This window comes from Salmo salar, chromosome ssa03 (genome assembly GCF_905237065.1).
Source record: "Salmo salar chromosome ssa03, Ssal_v3.1, whole genome shotgun sequence".
Lineage (NCBI taxonomy): Eukaryota > Metazoa > Chordata > Actinopteri > Salmoniformes > Salmonidae > Salmo > Salmo salar.
In genome coordinates, this window is record NC_059444.1 from 72,408,976 (window position 1) to 72,429,753 (window position 20,778).

Sequence of the window (20,778 nt, forward strand, 5' to 3'; positions counted from 1 at the left end):
ACACCAGCTGTCAATCAGTAAGTGATGTATCCGACTGGGAGTTTTTCAGGCAGAACATCAAACAGCTCACACCCACCCTGCTTACACAAGCCATTGATTGACAGACAGGCGATGGATGGCGGATCCTGTACTGCCCAGAGGCCCTTGCTTTGGTTTCTCACGTCATTACCCAGAGGCTAGCCGCTAACGCCTCCCACCAAACCCACTGCATGATGACATCCTGCACTGTGTCACACAAATCTCTAGGTGCTCCATGCAGCTGATCCAGCCTAATCTACACTACAGCACACTGATCCACACGCATCCCCTCTAATCTCCACTACTGCACATTTCTGCCACCGCTCCAAAACCTCTCCATGAGAATCCACACAGGACCAGAATGCTGCTGGGACTGCAGCTAGCTAGCTCCACCACTCATCCACTCTGCTGTCTAGAATTCATTCAAAGGGATCTGGGACGATGCTCCATATTTACAATTAGCCAGGTTGGGATTGCACTTGGACTCTTTGGTTTGCCCTATAAACAGAGGGCTGGACCTTCGTTATCAATTTAGAAATGTCTCATTAATATTTAAAGGTTTTCTGGAGGTACCCTGATTAGCTGTGGGAGTGCTAGCCAGCCCCTCAGGGCAACCCTGGCATCGCAACCCAGATAATAACTCTTCAGGATATTCTGCTCTATCCCACAATACCCATTACTATGGCCAGGAGTTTTTCCTGGGATTTTTTCCTGCTAATGTCAATTGGACAGAAAAACCACCATGTCCTATACAGTGAGGGAAAAAAGTATTTGATCCCCTGCTGATTTTGTACGTTTGCCCACTGACAAAGAAATGATCAGTCTATAATTTTAATGGTAGGTTTATTTGAACAGTGAGAGACAGAATAACAACAAAAAATCCAGAAAAACGCATGTCAAAAATGTTAGAAAATGATTTGCATTTTAATGAGGGAAATAAGTATTTGACCCCTCTGCAAAACATGACTTAGTACTTGGTGGCAAAACCCTTCTTGGCAATCACAGAGGTCAGACGTTTCTTGTAGTTGGCCACCAGGTTTGCACACATCTCAGGAGGGATTTTGTCCCACTCCTCTTTGCAGATCTTCTCCAAGTCATTAAGGTTTCGAGGCTGACATTTGGCAACTCGAACCTTCAGCTCCCTCCACAGATTTTCTATGGGATTAAGGTCTGGAGACTGGCTAGGCCACTCCAGGACCTTAATGTGCTTCTTCTTGAGCCACTCCTTTGTTGCCTTGGCCGTGTGTTTTGGGTCATTGTCATGCTGGAATACCCATCCACGACCCATTTTCAATGCCCTGGCTGAGGGAAGGAGGTTCTCACCCAAGATTTGACGGTACATGGCCCTGTCAATCGTCCCTTTGATGGGGTGAAGTTGTCCTGTCCCCTTAGCAGAAAAACACCCCCAAAACATAATGTTTCCACCTCCATGTTTGACGGTGGGGATGGTGTTCTTGGGGTCATAGGCAGCATTCCTCCTCCTCCAAACATGATGAGTTGAGTTGATGCCAAAGAGCTCCATTTTGGTCTCATCTGACCACAACACTTTCACCCAGTTGTCCTCTGAATCATTCAGATGTTCATTGGCAAACTTCAGACGGGCATGTATATGTGCTTTCTTGAGCAGGGGGACCTTGCGGGCGCTGCAGGATTTCAGTCCTTCACGGCGTAGTGTGTTACCAATTGTTTTCTTGGTGACTATGGTCACAGCTGCCTTGAGATCATTGACAAGATCCTCCCGTGTAGTTCTGGGCTGATTCCTCACCGTTCTCATGATCATTGCAACTCCACGAGGTGAGATCTTGCATGGAGCCCCAGGCCGAGGAAGATTGACAGTTATTTTGTGTTTCTTCCATTTGCGAATAATAGCACCAACTGTTGTCACCTTCTCACCAAGCTGCTTTGCGATGGTCTTGTAGCCCATTCCAGCCTTGTGTAGGTCTACAATCTTGTCCCTGACATCCTTGGAAAGCTCTTTGGTCTTGGTCATGGTGGAGAGTTTGGAATCGGATTGATTGCTTCTGTGGACAGGTGTCTTTTATACAGGTAACAAGCTGCGGTTAGGAGCACTCCTTTTAAGAGTGTGCTCCTAATCTCAGCTCGTTACCTGTATAAAAGACACCTGGGAGCCAGAAATCTTTCTGATTGAGAGGGGGTCAAATACTTTTTCCCTCATTAAAATGCAAATCAATTTATAACATTTTTTACATGCGTTTTTCTGGATTTTGTTGTTGTTATTCTGTCTCTCACTGTTCAAATAAACCTACCATTAAAATTATAGACTGATCATTTCTTTGTCAGTGGGCAGGGGATCAAATACTTTTTTCCCTCACTGTACATGGCTAATTGTTCCTGTATGTTACTGTGTTGTTAATGATTCCTGTATGTTTCTGTATGTTACTGTGTTGTTAATGATTCATGTATGTTAGTGTGTTGATAATGATTCCTGTATGTTATTGTTTGTTACTGTGTTGTTAATGATTCCTGTATGTTTCTGTATGTTACTGTGTTTTAATTATTCCTGTATGTTACTGTATGTTACTGTACCTTACTGTGTGTTAATGATTCCTGTATTTTACTGTATGTTACTGTATGTTGCAGTGTTTATAATGATTCCAGTATGTTACTGTATGTTACTGTGTGTTAATGATTCCTGTATTTTACTGTATGTTACTGTGTATTAATGATTTCTGTATGTTACTGTGTTTTTAATGATTCCTTTATGTTACTGTATGTTACTGTGTTGTTAATGATTCCTGTATGTTACTATGTTGTTAATGATTCCATTATGTTACTATGTGTTACTGTATGTTACTGTGTTGTTAATGATTCCTGTATGTTACTGTGTTTTCAATGATTCATGTATGTTACTGTATGTTAGTGTGTTGTTAATGATTCCTGTATGTTCCTGTATGTTATTGTGTTTTTAATGATTACTCTATGTTACTGTGTTAATGATTCCTGTATGTTACTGTGTTTTTAATGATTCTTGTATGTTACTGTATGTTACTGTGTGTTAGTGTGTTGTTAATGATTCCTGTATGTTACTGTATGTTACTGTATGTTAGTGTGTTAATGATTCCTGTATGGTACTGTATGTTACTGTGTGATAGTGTGTTGTTAATGATTCCTGTATGTTACTGTATGTTAGAAAACACTCAGAAGTTTCTAAAACTGTTTGGATGATGTCTGTGAGTATAACAGAACTCATATGGCAGGCAAAAACCTGAGAAGAAATCCAACCAGGAAGTGGGAAATCTGAGGTTTGTAGTTTTTCAAGTGATTGCCTATCCAATATACAGTGTCTATGGGGTCATATTGCACTTCCTAAGGCTTCCACTAGATGTCAACAGTCTTTAGAACATTGTTTCAGTTTTCTACTGTCAATGGGGAAAGAATAAGAGCTCATTGAGTCAAGTGTCTGGCAGTCGGCCATTATTTTAGTTACGCGCGCGGCCATGAGCACGAGCTCAGTTCTCTTTCCTTTATGAAGACAAAGGAATTGTCCGGTTGGAATATTTTTGACGATTTATGATAAAAACATCCTAAGATTGATTCTACACATCGTTTGACATGTTTCTACAAACTGTAATAGAACTTTTTTGACTTTTCGTCTGGACTTTAGTGCGTGCGCCTTCTGCATTTGGAATAGTGAATCTAACGCGCAAAACATTTTTAGGTATTTATACAGAAAGATTAACTTTATCGAACAAAACGAACATTTATTGTGGAACTGGGATTCCTGGGAGTGCATTCCGATGAAGATCATCAAAGGTAAGTGAATATTTATAATGCTATTTCTGACTTTTCTTGACTCCACAACATGGCGGGTATCTGTATGGCTTGTTTTGGTGTCTGAGCGCTGTACTCAGATTATTGCAAAGTGTGCTTTTGCCGTAAAGCTTTTTTGAAATCTGACACAGCGGTTGCATTAAGGAGAAGTTTATCTATAATTCTGTGCATAACACTTGTATCTTTTATCAAAGTTTATGATGAGTATTTCTGTAAATTGATGTGCTCATTCACCGGAGGTTTTGGAGGCAAAACATTTCTGAACATTACACGCCAATGTAAAATGGGGTTTTTGGATATAAATATGAACTTTATCGAGCAAAACATACATGTATTGTGTAACATGAAGTCCTATGAGTGCCATCTGATGAAGATCATCAAAGGTTAGTGACTAATTTTAGCTGTATTTCTGTTTTTTGTGACGCCTCTCCTTGCTTGGAAAATGGCTGTGCGGTTTTTCTTGTCTAGGTGCTGTCCTAACATAATCTAATGCTATGCTTTCGCCGTAAAGCCTTTTTGAAATCAGACACTGTGGTTGGTTTAACGAGAAGATTATCTTTAAAATGGTGTATAATACTTGTATGTGTGAGAAATTTGAATTATGAGATTTTTGTTGTTTTGAATTTGGCGCTCTGCTATTTCACTGGCTCTTGGCGAGTGGGACGCTACCGTCCCACATACCCCAGAGAGGTTATAATGATTTCTGTATGTTACTGTATGTTAGTGTGTTGTTAATGATTCCTGTATGTTACTGTGTGTTAGTGTGTTGTTAATTATTCCTGTATGTTACTGTGTGTTAGTGTGTTGTTAATTATTCCTGTATGTTACTGTGTTGTTAATAATTCCTGTATGTTACTGTGTGTTAGTGTGTTGTTAATGATTCTTGTATGTTACTGTATGTTACTGTGTTGTTAATGATTCCTGTATGTTACTGTATGTTACTGTGTTGTTAATGATTCCTGTATGTTACTGTGTGTTAGTGTGTTGTTAATTATTCCTGTATGTTACTGTGTTGTTAATAATTCCTGTATGTTACTGTGTGTTAGTGTGTTGTTAATGATTCTTGTATGTTACTGTATGTTACTGTGTGTTAGTGTGTTGTTAATGATTCTTGTATGTTACTGTATGTTACTGTGTGTTAGTGTGTTGTTAATGATTCCTGTATGTTACTGTGTGTTAGTGTGTTGTTAATGATTCCTGTATGTTACTGTGTGTTACTGTATGTTACTGTGTTGTTAATGATTCCTGTATGTTACTGTATGTTACTATGTTGTTACCTGTTTCGTGCTGCTGTCCCCTCATCATGTAGACGAAGTCTCGGCAGCTGGCTTCATGGCTGTCCTTCGCTGAGGAGTGTAAGCACAACTCCTCCACCAGAGTGAGGGCCTTCTTACACAGGTGGTCTTCATCCCAGTCCCCCGACATCCTCCAATCCGCATTGCACTCCCACCCGCAGTCAACCAATCACAGCACAGCCCTCGCCGCCCTCACCAAACGGACGGCACCTGGGTGAGAAGAGGTTCGATCCGGCCACGTTCCTTGGAGGGTCTGGAGAAATGAGTGACCCAATCCAGGAATAAGGGGAGGGGCTCTGTCAGGCGCTGTCTACTTAGGCGGAGTCTAGCAGAGACCCTCCATGACTGACACGCCCATAAATGTGTGAGCCAAACCCACTCCTTTGGCTTTTCCTGAGATGAATGAAAGGAAAAGATTAGGGAAAAGAAGATGAAAGACGATGTAGAAATAGGTACTGTTATCATTGTAACAATTGGTGACAGATTTTCATGCAAATATTCTCAAATCTACATAAAACAATATGTGCATTTTCCCACCAGAGGTGAGTTTCCATCAAACTCACCCATTGTGGATAAAAGTCTGTGTGTGATAAAAATCACTTTTGTGGTTAAGTTCCCATGCACCGGATAAAAAATATAAGTTAAATGGGGTACCGATGGTTTTGTCACAAAAACTGTTGCGATAAATAGCGAACTTGGCCAATCTGGTTTTGGCTCTTGCTCTCTAGACAAGATTCACTGATATGATAATTGGCAGCCAAGCACCGATCATCATATCCCCAGAATTCTAATAATAGCCTACCCTCGATATTTATCTTCTTGGAAATTTGCATGACCACCGTGCACTTAACCACCACGTGAAGTTCATGATCTGGCTGTAAACCTTTCCTGCTCTTCCACGTCGTGGTGGTAGGTCATCGTGTGACTCCAAGTTTATTTTCCATATGATAGTTATTATATCAATATTTGCGCATGAAGGCGTTCACGTTAGCATTTCTCAGATAACTAATTTTACAAACACAAAAAGATACCAACATGTCGAATGAACAAATTGTCTGTCGGCATTTATGAATTTCAACGGACATTTCCTGTTTTCATCACCCTTGACTTTTTTTATACGTCAGGTAATTCATCCGCGTTTAATGGTTGGATGGAAACCTGGTTTATGGTACATTTTTATTTCTGTTTTATGTCAACATACCTGTATTAGAGTTGTTTGTAAAGTCTAGGAGTCCCTGTCATGTTTGAAATGTCTTCTCCACCAAGATACATCTGAACAACACTTGGTTATGCTTCCAACAAATTCATAACCTTAGTTTGTGTTCTTCTTTTTCTAATGTCACAGAGATAGGGATAGCTCTAACAGCATTTAGAGCACGGTTCAGCTCTGGGTAATGTAGTTCCAAGCGGATTCAATGGAATGCAGTAGTTTTCCTGGTTTTCCTCCAACCTAGATTCATAGAATGTCTTATAAATGGCTCCAACATCACCTGAAAGACAATGACAACACATTACTGAATGAGGTCAAGAACAAAATCCACAGAGATTGTGATAGAGATTGAATTACAATGGTTACCCAAGGGTATTACATTGAATTTATCTCTTGTTGTTTGGATGCTCTTAGTAGTGCACAGAATGTAAAATCCCAGCACTATTAGTGTTTCAGTGCACATACAGACAGACGTTGTCCTCATTGTCCTTTTGTCAGAGATCTCTATTTCCAGAGCTCCTTAACATTCTCCCTTTGTTTTGAACTCATTCTGTCTCCAAAAAGCAGGTCAATGCCCCAACTTTCTCTTTCTCTATAGCTCTCTCCTTTCTCACAGTCTGTGTGTCTGCAGGGCTATATTGTAGAAATATGTCTAAAAATACATAAATTAATGAATGTCTACATTCACAGTAATAGCTGGCATACTGTAATCACATCTGGCGAATAAGATTTCTCATCAGTGAGGGGTCTGCTGCCAGAACGTCCAACGAGACGTCGTATCAGCGAGAGGTAGGCCCACTTGTCCAATGAGAACCCTGTTCGGCCAAAGGAACATCTATTTATAATTTGATGATTGTGGTTCTGTGAAATGTCAGCATCAGTCTTTGTGCAGTGACTGGCAACCTCCCTAGCAAAGTGTTGCTTATATGTCCATCTATCTCCCTGGCCATCAATCCATCAATCCATCACAGCATTAAGAAGAGACACATTTCAATCAGGACAAGACTCAGGACAGGACATGTTGGTGCCCTTTCTCCTTCCTCATCTCTCTCTCTCTCTCTCTCTCTCTCTCTCTCTCTCTCTCTCTCTCTCTCTCTCCTCACTCACTCTCAAACACACTCTTTCTCTATATCTGAAAACTTCTGATAGGCATATTAGGCCTGTCAATTCGTCTGAATCAGGTTCAGAAAGGAAACTCAGACTAAACAAGGTCCATTTATCTGTCCATCTCAGCTCACTTCATTGTAAAAAATGAGTCTGAGATTAGCGTATTAAAACGCTACCCCCAACCCAACACCCCAGTCTGTATCCCCGCTCCACTCCCCTCCATCCAGACTGAGATAGTAAATCTTTCTGAGTGTGACTTTAAAACCCAGCATATCTCAATCTGAGGAATGGCTGTCTGGCACCAAACTGGTCCTCTCAAATGCCAGCAAGAACATCAAGGGGATGCAGGAAAAGAGAGGGGGAGAGAAAGAGAATGTGTAGGGATGTGTATGTGAGAGAGAATGAGATGGTATGAGAAAGAGGGGAGAGAAAGGACATTAGATGACATTAGATGAAAGGAGGGAGAGGAGGAGATGAAAGGTAAGTAGAAAGGAATGGAAAACTGTGGAACAGGAGGCAGTGTTGGTGACATAGCAACAATAGTAATCAAGGTCTGGCTGTGCAATTTACTAGAAGCTAAATATTTACAGAGCCTCATTATTTACTGATAAATATGCCTTCAGACACGTACAGACTCATCTCTCCCTCCATACAACACCCTATACTGAGACGCTCACAGCCACAAAGGAACACAAACCTCCCACAGACATTCCATTGACTGCTGTCCTGTTTTAAATCAATAACCTTGGGCAACCAATACACTAACAGAGACCGGTCAACCAGGAAGGTCACTGTCCAATCGCACTACAGCGACTGGACAGCTGGGAAGGTAATTGTCTAATCACACTACAGAGACTGGAAAACCAAGGACATGCTCTGTCCAATCACAATAGACAGACTAGGCAACCAGGAAGGTCACTGTCCAATCAAACAACAGAGAATAGGTAAGCGGTGTGAGGTCACTGTCCAATCACAAAATAGTGGCTGCATTGCAAGTAAATTCACTGCTCAAACACCCAACATGGACTGGGGAACCAGGAAGGTCACGTTCCAATCACAAAACATTAATCTGGCAACAGTAAGGTCACTGTCCAATCATGTAGCAGAGAGCTGCCAGGCACCCACTAAGGTCAGAGACGGATGACCAAGGCTACTGCCCAATCTTATGGCAAGAAACAGATGGTTAGTAATGTCACTGTCCAATCAGAGACCCCCTCCAGCTAAACACATTTAACATGTGATGAATGATGTTGACTGAAAGTGCCCCTAAGCACTGGTTTTAGGCCAGATGTTTCTTTGGGCCTATAATGGGTGAGGCTTGTATTTGCTTGGGACAACTGATTCTGGGCATGCTCTCAGGGGCCTTCTCTCTCTGGAGTGTGATGAATCTCTGGGGTTGTGCCAGTTTGTCAAGAAAAGCCGAAAAGGCAGGAGAGGAGTGAGTGTGTGAACTGTGACACATTGAAACCCAAAAAGTGCGTATTTCACACACAGGGGATCATAGGAGAGGAGCGTAAATCTCAGCTCATTCACTGGATTTCCTCTTCAAAGGAAGGCATCACACCTGAGCCTGATACAGTATGTCTCTCATACAGAATACGTTCAACATCACAGCTTTGCATTATGTCAAAACTAGTATAATATCACACTACCTGCTGTGTAGCGACCATTATGCAGAGATTATGGTAACGTCAGCACGTCCTTTGAAATATTCCACTTTATTTCACATCAGACGTCACTCTTTCTTGAGGGACTTCACTTTTCCTTTCACCGCAACAGAAGCGGTGAATTCGACCAAAGGGCTAAGCAGTTTGGATTAATTTCAGAGTTCAATCAAACATTTGGATGGGTTTAGAGGATTTCATCGTCTCCTTCTCAAATGCACGGCTGACTTTCACGCTACAGGCTCAGCAACTGTTACCTTTTAACAGAATTGCTTTGCTATTCGAAGTAACGCTCTGTCTGAAAAACGACAACCTATGTGTTTGAGTGAGAGAAAATATAAATTAGCAAAGACAGGTTGTGTGAAAATATGCACAATGCAAAAAGAGACAAAGAGAGGTAATCCATGAGGTACAGCTAATGGGATGTTTCAGCAGCATCTCAATGAAGCTGATGGGATTATTTTCTATTAGCTCCCTCTTCTTTTTGTTTTCTTTTACCTGTAGAGTCATCTCAAATCTACCTCTCATTATTTTCAGTAACGTTTTGTTTTCTCCTGAGGAAAGATTACCTATTATGATGTTACACATCTAGTAGCTTAAAAAGCAACAGGATATTCCACCGTATGCAGAGTGTTTGATTAATTTTACAAAATGCATTTTCATAACAATATGATTGTATAGTTTTCTATTTCACTACCTCACTTTAAAAAGCAGAGCTTGGTTCTCTTCTCTTGAGCTCTTTAGTATCCTGCCCTCCTCTACTCTACCATCCTCTCCTCTACCATCCTCTCCTCTACTCTACCATCCTCTCCTCTACTCTACCATCCTCTCCTCTACTCTACCATTCTCTCCTCTACTCTACCATCCTCTCCTCTACTCTACCATCCTCTCCTCTACTCTACCATCCTCTACTCTACTCTACCATCCTCTACTCTACTCTACCATCCTCTCCTCTACTCTACCATCCTCTCCTCTACTCTACCATTCTCTCCTCTACTCTACCATCCTCTCCTCTACTCTACCATCCTCTACACTACCATCCTCTACTCTACTCTACCATCCTCTCCTCTCCTCTACCATCCTCTCCTCTACTCTACCATCCTCTACTCTACTCTACCATCCTCTCCTCTACTCTACCATCCTCTACTCTACCATCCTCTACACTACCATCCTCTCCTCTACTCTACCATCCTCTCCTCTACTCTACCATTCTCTCCTCTACTCTACCATCCTCTCCTCTACTCTACCATCCTCTACTCTACCATCCTCTACACTACCATCCTCTCCTCTACTCTACCATCCTCTACTCTACCATCCTCTCCTCTACTCTACCATCCTCTACTCTACTCTACCATCCGCTACTCTACTCTACCATCCTCTACTCTACTCTACCATCCTCTCCTCTACTCTACCATCCCCTCCTCTACCATCCTCTCCTCTACTCTACCATCCTCTCCTCTACTCTACCATCCTCTCCTCTACCATCCTCTCCTCTACTCTACCATCCTCTCCTCTACCATCCTCTCCTCTACTCTACTATCCTCTCCTCTACTCTACCATCCTCTCCTCTACTCTACCATCCTCTCCTCTCCTCTACCATCCTCTACTCTACCATCCTCTCCTCTACTCTACCATCCTCTACTCTCCTCTACCATTCTCTCCTCTACTCTACCATCCTCTCCTCTACTCTACCATCCTCTACTCTACTCTACCATTCTCTCCTCTACTCTACCATCCTCTCCTCTACTCTACCATCCTCTACTCTCCTCTACCATCCTCTCCTCTAGTCTACCATCCTCTCCTCTACTCTACCATCCTCTACTCTACCATCCTCTCCTCTTCTCTACTCTACCATCCTCTACGCTACTCTACCATCCTCTACTCTACTCTGACATCTTCTACTCTACCATCATCTACTCTACTCTACCATCCTCTACTCTACTCTGACATCCTCTACTCTACCATCCTCTCCTCTACTTTACCATCCTCTCCTCTACTCTACCATCCTCTACTCTACCATCCTCTCCTCTACTCTACCATCCTCTACTCTACTCTACCATCCTCTACTCTACTCTACCATCCTCTCCTCTACTCTACCATCCTCTACTCTACTCTACCATCCTCTCCTCTACTCTACCATCCTCTCCTCTACTCTACCATCCTCTCCTCTACTCTACCATCCCCTACTCTACTCTACCATCCTCTACTCTCCTCTACCATCCTCTAATCTACTTTACCATCCTCTCCTCTACTCTACCATCCTCTCCTCTACTCTACCATCCTCTACTCTACTCTACCATCCTCTACTCTACTCTACCATCCTCTCCTCTACTCTACCATCCTCTCCTCTACTCTACCATTCTCTCCTCTACTCTACCATCCTCTCCTCTACTCTACCATCCTCTACTCTACTCTACCATCCTCTCCTCTACTCTACCATCCTCTACTCTACTCTACCATCCTCTACTCTACTCTACCATCCTCTACTCTACTCTACCATCCTCTCCTCTACTCTACCATCCTCTCCTCTACTCTACCATCCTCTCCTCTACTCTACCATCCTCTACTCTACCATCCTCTACTCTACCATCCTCTACTCTACTCTACCATCCTCTCCTCTACTCTACCATCCTCTACTCTACCATCCTCTCCTCTACTCTACCATCCTCTCCTCTAGTCTACCATCCTCTACTCTACCATCCTCTACTCTACCATCCTCTCCTCTACTCTACCATCCTCTACTCTACTCTACCATCCTCTACTCTACCATCCCCTCCTCTAGTCTACCATCCTCTACTCTACCATCCTCTCCTCTAGTCTACCATCCTCTACTCTACCATCCTCTCCTCTAGTCTACCATCCTCTACTCTACCATCCTCTACTCTACCATCCTCTCCTCTACTCTACCATCCTCTCCTCTACTCTACCATCCTCTACTCGACTCTACCATCCTCTACTCTACTCTACTCTACCATCCTCTACTCTACTCTACCATCCTCTCCTCTACTCTACCATCCTCTACTCTACTCTACTCTACTCTACTCTACCATCCTCTCCTCTACTCTACATCCTCTCCTCTACTCTACCATCCTCTCCTCTACTCTACCATCCTCTCCTCTACTCTACCATCCTCTACTCTACTCTACCATCCTCTCCTCTACTCTACCATCCTCTCCTCTACTCTACCATCCTCTCCTCTACTCTACCATCCTCTACTCTCCTCTACCATCCTCTACTCTACTCTACCATCCTCTACTCTACTCTACCATCCTCTACTCTACTCTACCATCCTCTCCTCTACTCTACCATCCTCTACTCTACTCTACCATCCTCTCCTCTACTCTACCATCCTCTCCTCTACTCTACCATTCTCTCCTCTACTCTACCATCCTCTCCTCTACTCTACCATCCTCTCCTCTACTCTACCATCCTCTACTCTACCATCCTCTACACTACCATCCTCTACTCTACTCTACCATCCTCTCCTCTACTCTACCATCCTCTACTCTACCATCCTCTCCTCTACTCTACCATCCTCTCCTCTACTCTACCATCCTCTACTCGACTCTACCATCCTCTACTCTACTCTACTCTACCATCCTCTACTCTACTCTACCATCCTCTCCTCTACTCTACCATCCTCTACTCTACTCTACTCTACTCTACTCTACTCTACTCTACTCTACCATCCTCTCCTCTCCTCTACATCCTCTCCTCTACTCTAATATCCTCTCCTCTACCTTACCATCCTCTCCTCTCCTCTACCATCCTCTACTCTACTCTACCACCCTCTCCTATACTCTACCATCCTCTCCTCTACCATCCTCTCCTCTACCATCCTCTACTCTACCATCCTCTACTCTACCGTCCTCTCCTCTACTCTACCATCCTCTACTCTACCATCCTCTCCTCTACCATCCTCTCCTCTACTCTACCATCCGCTCCTCTAGTCTACCATCCTCTCCTCTACCATCCTCTACTCTACCATCCTCTCCTCTACCATCCTCTCCTCTACTCTACCATCCGCTCCTCTAGTCTACCATCCTCTCCTCTACTCTACCATCCTCTCCTCTCCTCTACCATCCTCTCCTCTACCATCCTCTCCTCTACTCTACCATCCTCTCCTCTACCATCCTCTACTCTACTCTACCATCCTATCCTCTACTCTACCATCCTCTCCTCTCCTCTACTCTACTCTACATTCCTCTACTCTACTCTACCATCCTCTCCTCTACTCTACCATCCTCTACTCTACTCTACCATCCTCTACTCTACTCTACCATCCTATCCTCTACTCTACCATCCTCTCCTCTACTCTACCATCCTCTACTCTACCATCCTCTCCTCTACTCTACCATCCTCTCCTCTACTCTACCATCCTCTACTCTACTCTACCATCCTCTACCCTACTCTACCATCCTCTACTCTACTCTACCATCCTCTACTCTACTCTACCATCCTCTCCTCTACTCTACCATCCTCTCCTCTACTCTACCATCCTCTACTCTACTCTACCATCCTCTACTCTACTCTACCATCCTCTCCTCTACTCTACCATCCTCTACTCCACTCTACCATCCTCTACTCTACTCTACCATCCTCTCCTCTAGTCTACCATCCTCTACTCTACCATCCTCTCCTCTAGTCTACCATCCTCTACTCTACCATCCTCTCCTCTCCTCTACCATCCTCTACTCTACCATCCTCTCCTCTACTCTACCATCCTCTACTCTACTCTACCATCCTCTACTCTACCATCCTCTACTCTACCATCCTCTACTCTACTCCACCATTCTCTCCTCTACCATCCTCTCCTCTAGTCTACCATCCTCTACACTACCATCCTCTCCTCTACTCTACCATCCTCTACTCTACTCTACCATCCTCTCCTCTACCATCCTCTCCTCTACTCTACCATCCTCTCCTCTACTCTACCATCCTCTCCTCTACTCTACCATCCTCTACTCTACTCTACCATCTTCTACTCTACTCTACCATCCTCTCCTCTACTCTACCATCCTCTCCTCTACTCTACCATCCTCTCCTCTCCTCTACCATCCTCTACTCTACTCTACATTCCTCTACTCTACTCTACCATCCTCTCCTCTACTCTACCATCCTCTACTCTACTCTACCATCCTCTACTCTACTCTACCATCCTATCCTCTACTCTACCATCCTCTACTCTACCATCCTCTACTCTACCATCCTCTCCTCTACTCTACCATCCTCTCCTCTACTCTACCATCCTCTACTCTACTCTACCATCCTCTACCCTACTCTACCATCCTCTACTCTACTCTACCATCCTCTACTCTACTCTACCATCCTCTACTCTACTCTACCATCCCCTACTCTACCATCCTCTCCTCTACTCTACCATCCTCTACTCTACTCTACCATCCTCTCCTCTCCTCTACCATCCTCTACTCTACTCTACCATCCTCTACTCTACCATCGTCTACTCTACTCTACCATCCTCTACTCTACCATCCTCTACTCTACTCTACCATCCTCTACTCTACTCTACCATCCTCTCCTCTACTCTACCATCCTCTACTCCACTCTACCATCCTCTACTCTACCATCCTCTCCTCTAGTCTACCATCCTCTACTCTACCATCCTCTCCTCTACTCTACCATCCTCTCCTCTACTCTACCATCCTCTACTCTACTCTACCATCCTCTACTCTACTCTACCATCCTCTACTCTACCATCCTCTACTCTACTCCACCATTCTCTCCTCTACCATCCTCTCCTCTAGTCTACCATCCTCTACTCTACCATCCTCTCCTCTACTCTACCATCCTCTACTCTACCATCCTCTACTCTACCATCCTCTCCTCTACTCTACCATCCTCTCCTCTACCATCCTCTCCTCTACTCTACCATCCTCTCCTCTACTCTACCATCCTCTCCTCTACTCTACCATCCTCTCCTCTACTCTACCATCCTCTCCTCTACTCTACCATCCTCTCCTCTCCTCTACCATCCTCTACTCTACCATCCTCTCCTCTACTCTACCATCCTCTACTCTACCATCCTCTACTCTACCATCCTCTCCTCTACTCTACCATCCTCTCCTCTACCATCCTCTCCTCTACTCTACCATCCTCTCCTCTACTCTACCATCCTCTCCTCTACTCTACCATCCTCTCCTCTACCATCCTCTCCTCTACTCTACCATCCTCTCCTCTACTCTACCATCCTCTCCTCTACTCTACCATCCTCTACTCTCCTCTACCATTCTCTCCTCTACTCTACCATCCTCTCCTCTACTCTACCATCTTCTACTCTACTCTACCATCCTCTACTCTACTCTACCATCATCTACTCTACTCTACTCTACCATCCTCTACTCTACTCTGACATCCTCTACTCTACCATCCTCTCCTCTACTTTACCATCCTCTCCTCTACTCTACCATCCTCTCCTCTACTCTACTCTACCATCCTCTACTCTGACATCCTCTACTCTACCATCCTCTCCTCTACTTTACCATCCTCTCCTCTACTCTACCATCCTCTCCTCTACTCTACCATCCTCTACCCTACTCTACCATCCTCTACTCTACTCTACCATCCTCTACTCTACTCTACCATCCTCTACTCTACTCTACCATCCTCTACTCTACCATCCTCTACTCTACTCTACCATCCTCTCCTCTCCTCTACCATCCTCTACTCTACTCTACCATCCTCTACTCTACCATCGTCTACTCTACTCTACCATCCTCTACTCTACCATCCTCTACTCTACTCTACCATCCTCTACTCTACTCTACCATCCTCTCCTCTACTCTACCATCCTCTACTCCACTCTACCATCCTCTACTCTACTCTACCATCCTCTCCTCTAGTCTACCATCCTCTACTCTACCATCCTCTCCTCTCCTCTACCATCCTCTACTCTACCATCCTCTCCTCTACTCTACCATCCTCTACTCTACTCTACCATCCTCTACTCTACTCTACCATCCTCTACTCTACCATCCTCTACTCTACTCCACCATTCTCTCCTCTACCATCCTCTCCTCTAGTCTACCATCCTCTCCTCTACTCTACCATCCTCTACTCTACTCTACCATCCTCTACTCTACTCTACCATCCTCTACTATACCATCCTCTACTCTACTCCACCATTCTCTCCTCTACCATCCTCTCCTCTAGTCTACCATCCTCTACACTACCATCCTCTCCTCTACTCTACCATCCTCTACTCTACCATCCTCTCCTCTACTCTACCATCCTCTCCTCTACCATCCTCTCCTCTACTCTACCATCCTCTCCTCTACTCTACCATCCTCTCCTCTACTCTACCATCCTCTCCTCTCCTCTACCATCCTCTACTCTACCATCCTCTCCTCTACTCTACCATCCTCTACTCTCCTCTACCATTCTCTCCTCTACTCTACCATCCTCTCCTCTACTCTACCATCTTCTACTCTACTCTACCATCCTCTACTCTACTCTACCATCATCTACTCTACTCTACTCTACCATCCTCTACTCTACTCTGACATCCTCTACTCTACCATCCTCTCCTCTACTTTACCATCCTCTCCTCTACTCTACCATCCTCTCCTCTACTCTACTCTACCATCCTCTACTCTGACATCCTCTACTCTACCATCCTCTCCTCTACTTTACCATCCTCTCCTCTACTCTACCATCATCTCCTCTACTCTACCATCCTCTCCTCTACTCTACCATCCTCTCCTCTACTCTACCATCCTCTACTCTCCTCTACCATCCTCTACTCTACTTTACCATCCTCTCCTCTACTCTACCATCTTCTACTCTACTCTACCATCCTCTCCTCTACTCTACCATCCTCTCCTCTACTCTACCATCCTCTACTCGACTCTACCATCCTCTCCTCTACTCTACCATCCTCTACTCTACTCTACCATCCTCTACTCTACTCTACCATCCTCTACTCTACTCTACCATCCTCTCCTCTACCATCCTCTACTCTACCATCCTCTACTCTACCGTCCTCTCCTCTACTCTACCATCCTCTACTCTACCATTCTCTCCTCTAGTCTACCATCCTCTCCTCTCCTCTACCATCCTCTCTTCTACCATCCTCTCCTCTACTCTACCATCCTCTCCTCTCCTCTACCATCCTCTACTCTACTCTACATTCCTCTACTCTACTCTACCATCCTCTCCTCTACTCTACCATCCTCTACTCTACTCTACCATCCTCTACTCTACTCTACCATCCTCTCCTCTACTCTACCATCCTCTACTCTACTCTACCATCCTCTACTCTACTCTACCATCCTCTCCTCTACTCTACCATCCTCTCCTCTACTCTACCATCCTCTACTCTACCATCCTCTCCTCTACTCTACCATCCTCTCCTCTACTCTACCATCCTCTACTCTACTCTACCATCCTCTACCCTACTCTACCATCCTCTACTCTACTCTACCATCCTCTACTCTACTCTACCATCCTCTACTCTACTCTACCATCCTCTACACTACTCTACCATCCTCTACTCTACTCTACCATCCTCTACACTACTCTACCATCCTCTCCTCTACCATCCTCTCCTCTAGTCTACCATCCTCTACTCTACCATCCTCTCCTCTAGTCTACCATCCTCTACTCTACCATCCTCTCCTCTAGTCTACCATCCTCTACTCTACCATCCTCTCCTCTACTCTACCATCCTCTCCTCTACTCTACCATCCTCTCCTCTACTCTACCATCCTCTCCTCTACTCTACCATCCTCTCCTCTACTCTACCATCCTCTCCTCTACACTACCATCCCCTACTCTACTCTACTCTCCTCTACCCTACTCTACCATCCTCTCCTCTACTCTACCATCCTCTCCTCTACTCTACCATCCTCTACCCTACTCTACCATCCTCTCCTCTACTCTACCATCCTCTCCTCTACACTACCATCCTCTACTCTACTCTACCATCCTCTACTCTACCATCCTCTCCTCTACTCTACCATCCTCTACTCTACTCTACCATCCTCTCCTCTACTCTACCATCCTCTATTCTACCATCCTCTCCTCTACTCTACCATCCTCTCCTCTACTCTACCATCCTCTACTCTACTCTACCATCCTCTACTCTACTCTACCATCCTCTACTCTACCATCCTCTCCTCTACTCTACCATCCTCTCCTCTCCTCTACCATCCTCTCCTCTAGTCTACCATCCTCTACTCTACCATCCTCTCCTCTCGTCTACCATCCTCTCCACTACCATCCTCTACTCTACTCTACCATCCTCTCCTCTACTCTACCATCCTCTACTCTACCATCCTCTCCTCTACTCTACCATCCTCTCCTCTAGTCTACCATCCTCTCCTCTACCATCCTCTCCTCTAGTCTACCATCCTCTACTCTACCATCTTCTCCTCTACTCTACCATCCTCTCCTCAGTTCTGTGCTGTCTGGTCTACTGTATTCCATGGACTTGTGTTATAAGCGCACTATCACTTCCGACCTCTAGACTCATCCTTTAAGACATGAAGTCACTGGATGCAGGGCCCTCCGTGACTCACACAGAGGTCATGACCTTTGCTCACTACCACTGGCTTGGACCTTTGCATCACTTCCTATCTATCGAGGCCAGTGCATTACAGCATCATCTCTGTCTGGGCCAATATCATCTGTGCTCTCTGCTCATCCAACTGTGTCAAACTGATGCACTAGGGTAAATAGATACTACCAAATACCTTTACCGCTACCGAAGAGGACTGCCTCCCGTGTTTGGCTGTGAGATGGCACTAGAAATACAAGGCCAAGATTGAAGACCTTGTATTAATGTCTATTGACTAAAGGTAATAGCTTTGCTGCCTGCGACTCAGCCTTTAGGTTACTCCAGGCTGGCCTGTAACAGCCCATAGGCCAGCTTTTAGTACAACTATCCGACGTTGGAGGTTTCAATATTCTGTTTATGTCCATACATCATCACATAAATACACACACACACACACACACATACACACACACACCGAAGTCTGCTGTGCTGCATGCAGGGCTCTCTGCTGCTCCAGGCCTGCTCCTGCGATTGTCTAAATTATCTATAACATCACACAGGAAACGCAGCGCGAGCACCAAGCTGAGCGAGAGGCCAGTGAGGAACCCTGGGATACTGGTTCCGCTCTCTCCCTGTGCAGACTAGAGCCGGTGGAAGAAGCTGCACATCCATATATGCAGAGCAGCTCACTGGTCCAATTCTCAGATGGGCAACATTATCATCACCCACACAGAGCATGTGGATAGCCCTCACTTCATACTTCACTTACATTTATGTCAAAGTCAGTGAGCCATCAGACTATCCTTGTGACTTTGGTTACATATGAGTGTATTCATATTTGCATAATTATGGAAGTCTATCTCATAAAGCCAGAGCCACTGTGCCTTTGATGGGGGGAGAGGGGAGAAGGGAGAGGAGAGAGGGGTGGGGTGAAGGGGGTGTGGGTGGAGGGGAATAACACTCGTTTCAGCTCCTACATGTTTCCCCTGTCTTACTCATGCTGTGTGTGTGTGTGTGTGTGTGTGTGTGTGTGTGTGTGTGTGTGTGGGGTCGCGTGCGTGCGTGCGTGCGTGTTTCGCCCTATACACCTATACATGCATTCAAAAGTTGGATTTATCTGAGAGCAATGTGGCTTACATCCCGACAGACATATAAACCCACATACATCCTGTGCACACTGCACACTTGCGCGTGAGATAACCTACAGAGGCTACATAGGCTACTATATGCATGCCATAACGCTCGAACCAATGGGCTATACATTAAATTAGAATAGATTACATTCGCACATCATTGCACAAAATATGCATAAAATGTATCTTTGAACCGGACAGGCATACAGTCAGTTAGGTGGCACATAGCTATAGTATAGACTATAACACATACATGACACAAGATCACACAGGATATTATGGTGAGTAGCCTAACCTATATAACGACACATAGGCGTGTATTAATATGACAACAATGAAATATCATCATGCCTCTATGTTGTATCTGAGACTGCTCTCTCTCCTACCTGTCCTTTTCATCCAAACACCAGCCTATTTTTTCAGATGCGACGCGTTAAAAATCAACATCCCGCCCTCTACCCCAAGACAGGAAAATGGGCTCAAATACTGCACCTGGGATGGAAGGATACGGCGGAGGGGTAGACTGAGAGGGAGAAATGAACAATATGGTATCTCTCCGCTCCCCTCTCATTCTTTCCTATTTTCTTGTCTTGGAATGTGTTTTCTGTCTTCTCACCCTCGTTTTTTCTATCTATTTCACTCTCCCCTCCCTCCCTCTCTTTCCCCTGTGCTCGGAATACTAAACAGGCTCCTTCTCCGCTCGCTGACTGTATCGCGCTACCCGTGCTAAAGACATACTGATGTATATGTGTGGTAGAGAGGGGAGAGAGAGCCGAGCAGAGCCCAGGGATGGGAGGGGAAGGTAGAGGCAGTGTGTGAGGAGGAGAGGGGGTGTTGCTGGAGGCGAGGAGACGCGTGGTGTGATGGGGACAGACCACTGTGGCTCGGCCCACCGCCAAAGGGACACGGCGTATGTGCCATGGAGTCCGGACGATTGATAGCGCGCAGCACCTCTTTAGGATAAAATCATGGTTTCGTGATAATATAATTTCCCTTCATGTGTGTACTGTAGGGCTATCTAACGACGTAACACAACACCCAACAC

The 20,778-nt window shown here is 44.7% G+C and overlaps 1 protein-coding gene across 2 annotated transcripts in view; it reads right to left on the reverse strand.

Moving 5' to 3' along the window:
• Positions 1-20,508, reverse strand: part of LOC106601510 (synaptotagmin III) — a 52,039-nt gene extending 31,531 nt beyond the window's left edge. The window contains exons 1-3 of one of the 2 annotated variants that reach the window (XM_045715301.1): positions 20,226-20,508; positions 6,307-6,595; positions 5,088-5,498 (exon numbers count right to left, since the gene is read on the reverse strand). In XM_045715301.1, coding sequence (XP_045571257.1) covers positions 5,088-5,235 — 148 coding nt within the window. In that variant the 5' untranslated portion in view covers positions 5,236-5,498; positions 6,307-6,595; positions 20,226-20,508. Of the gene's footprint in view, positions 1-5,087; positions 5,499-6,306; positions 6,596-20,119; positions 20,199-20,225 lie in introns of those variants that run through there. The other variant, XM_045715302.1, reaches the window with a different exon arrangement.
• Positions 20,509-20,778: the final 270 nt, after the last annotated feature.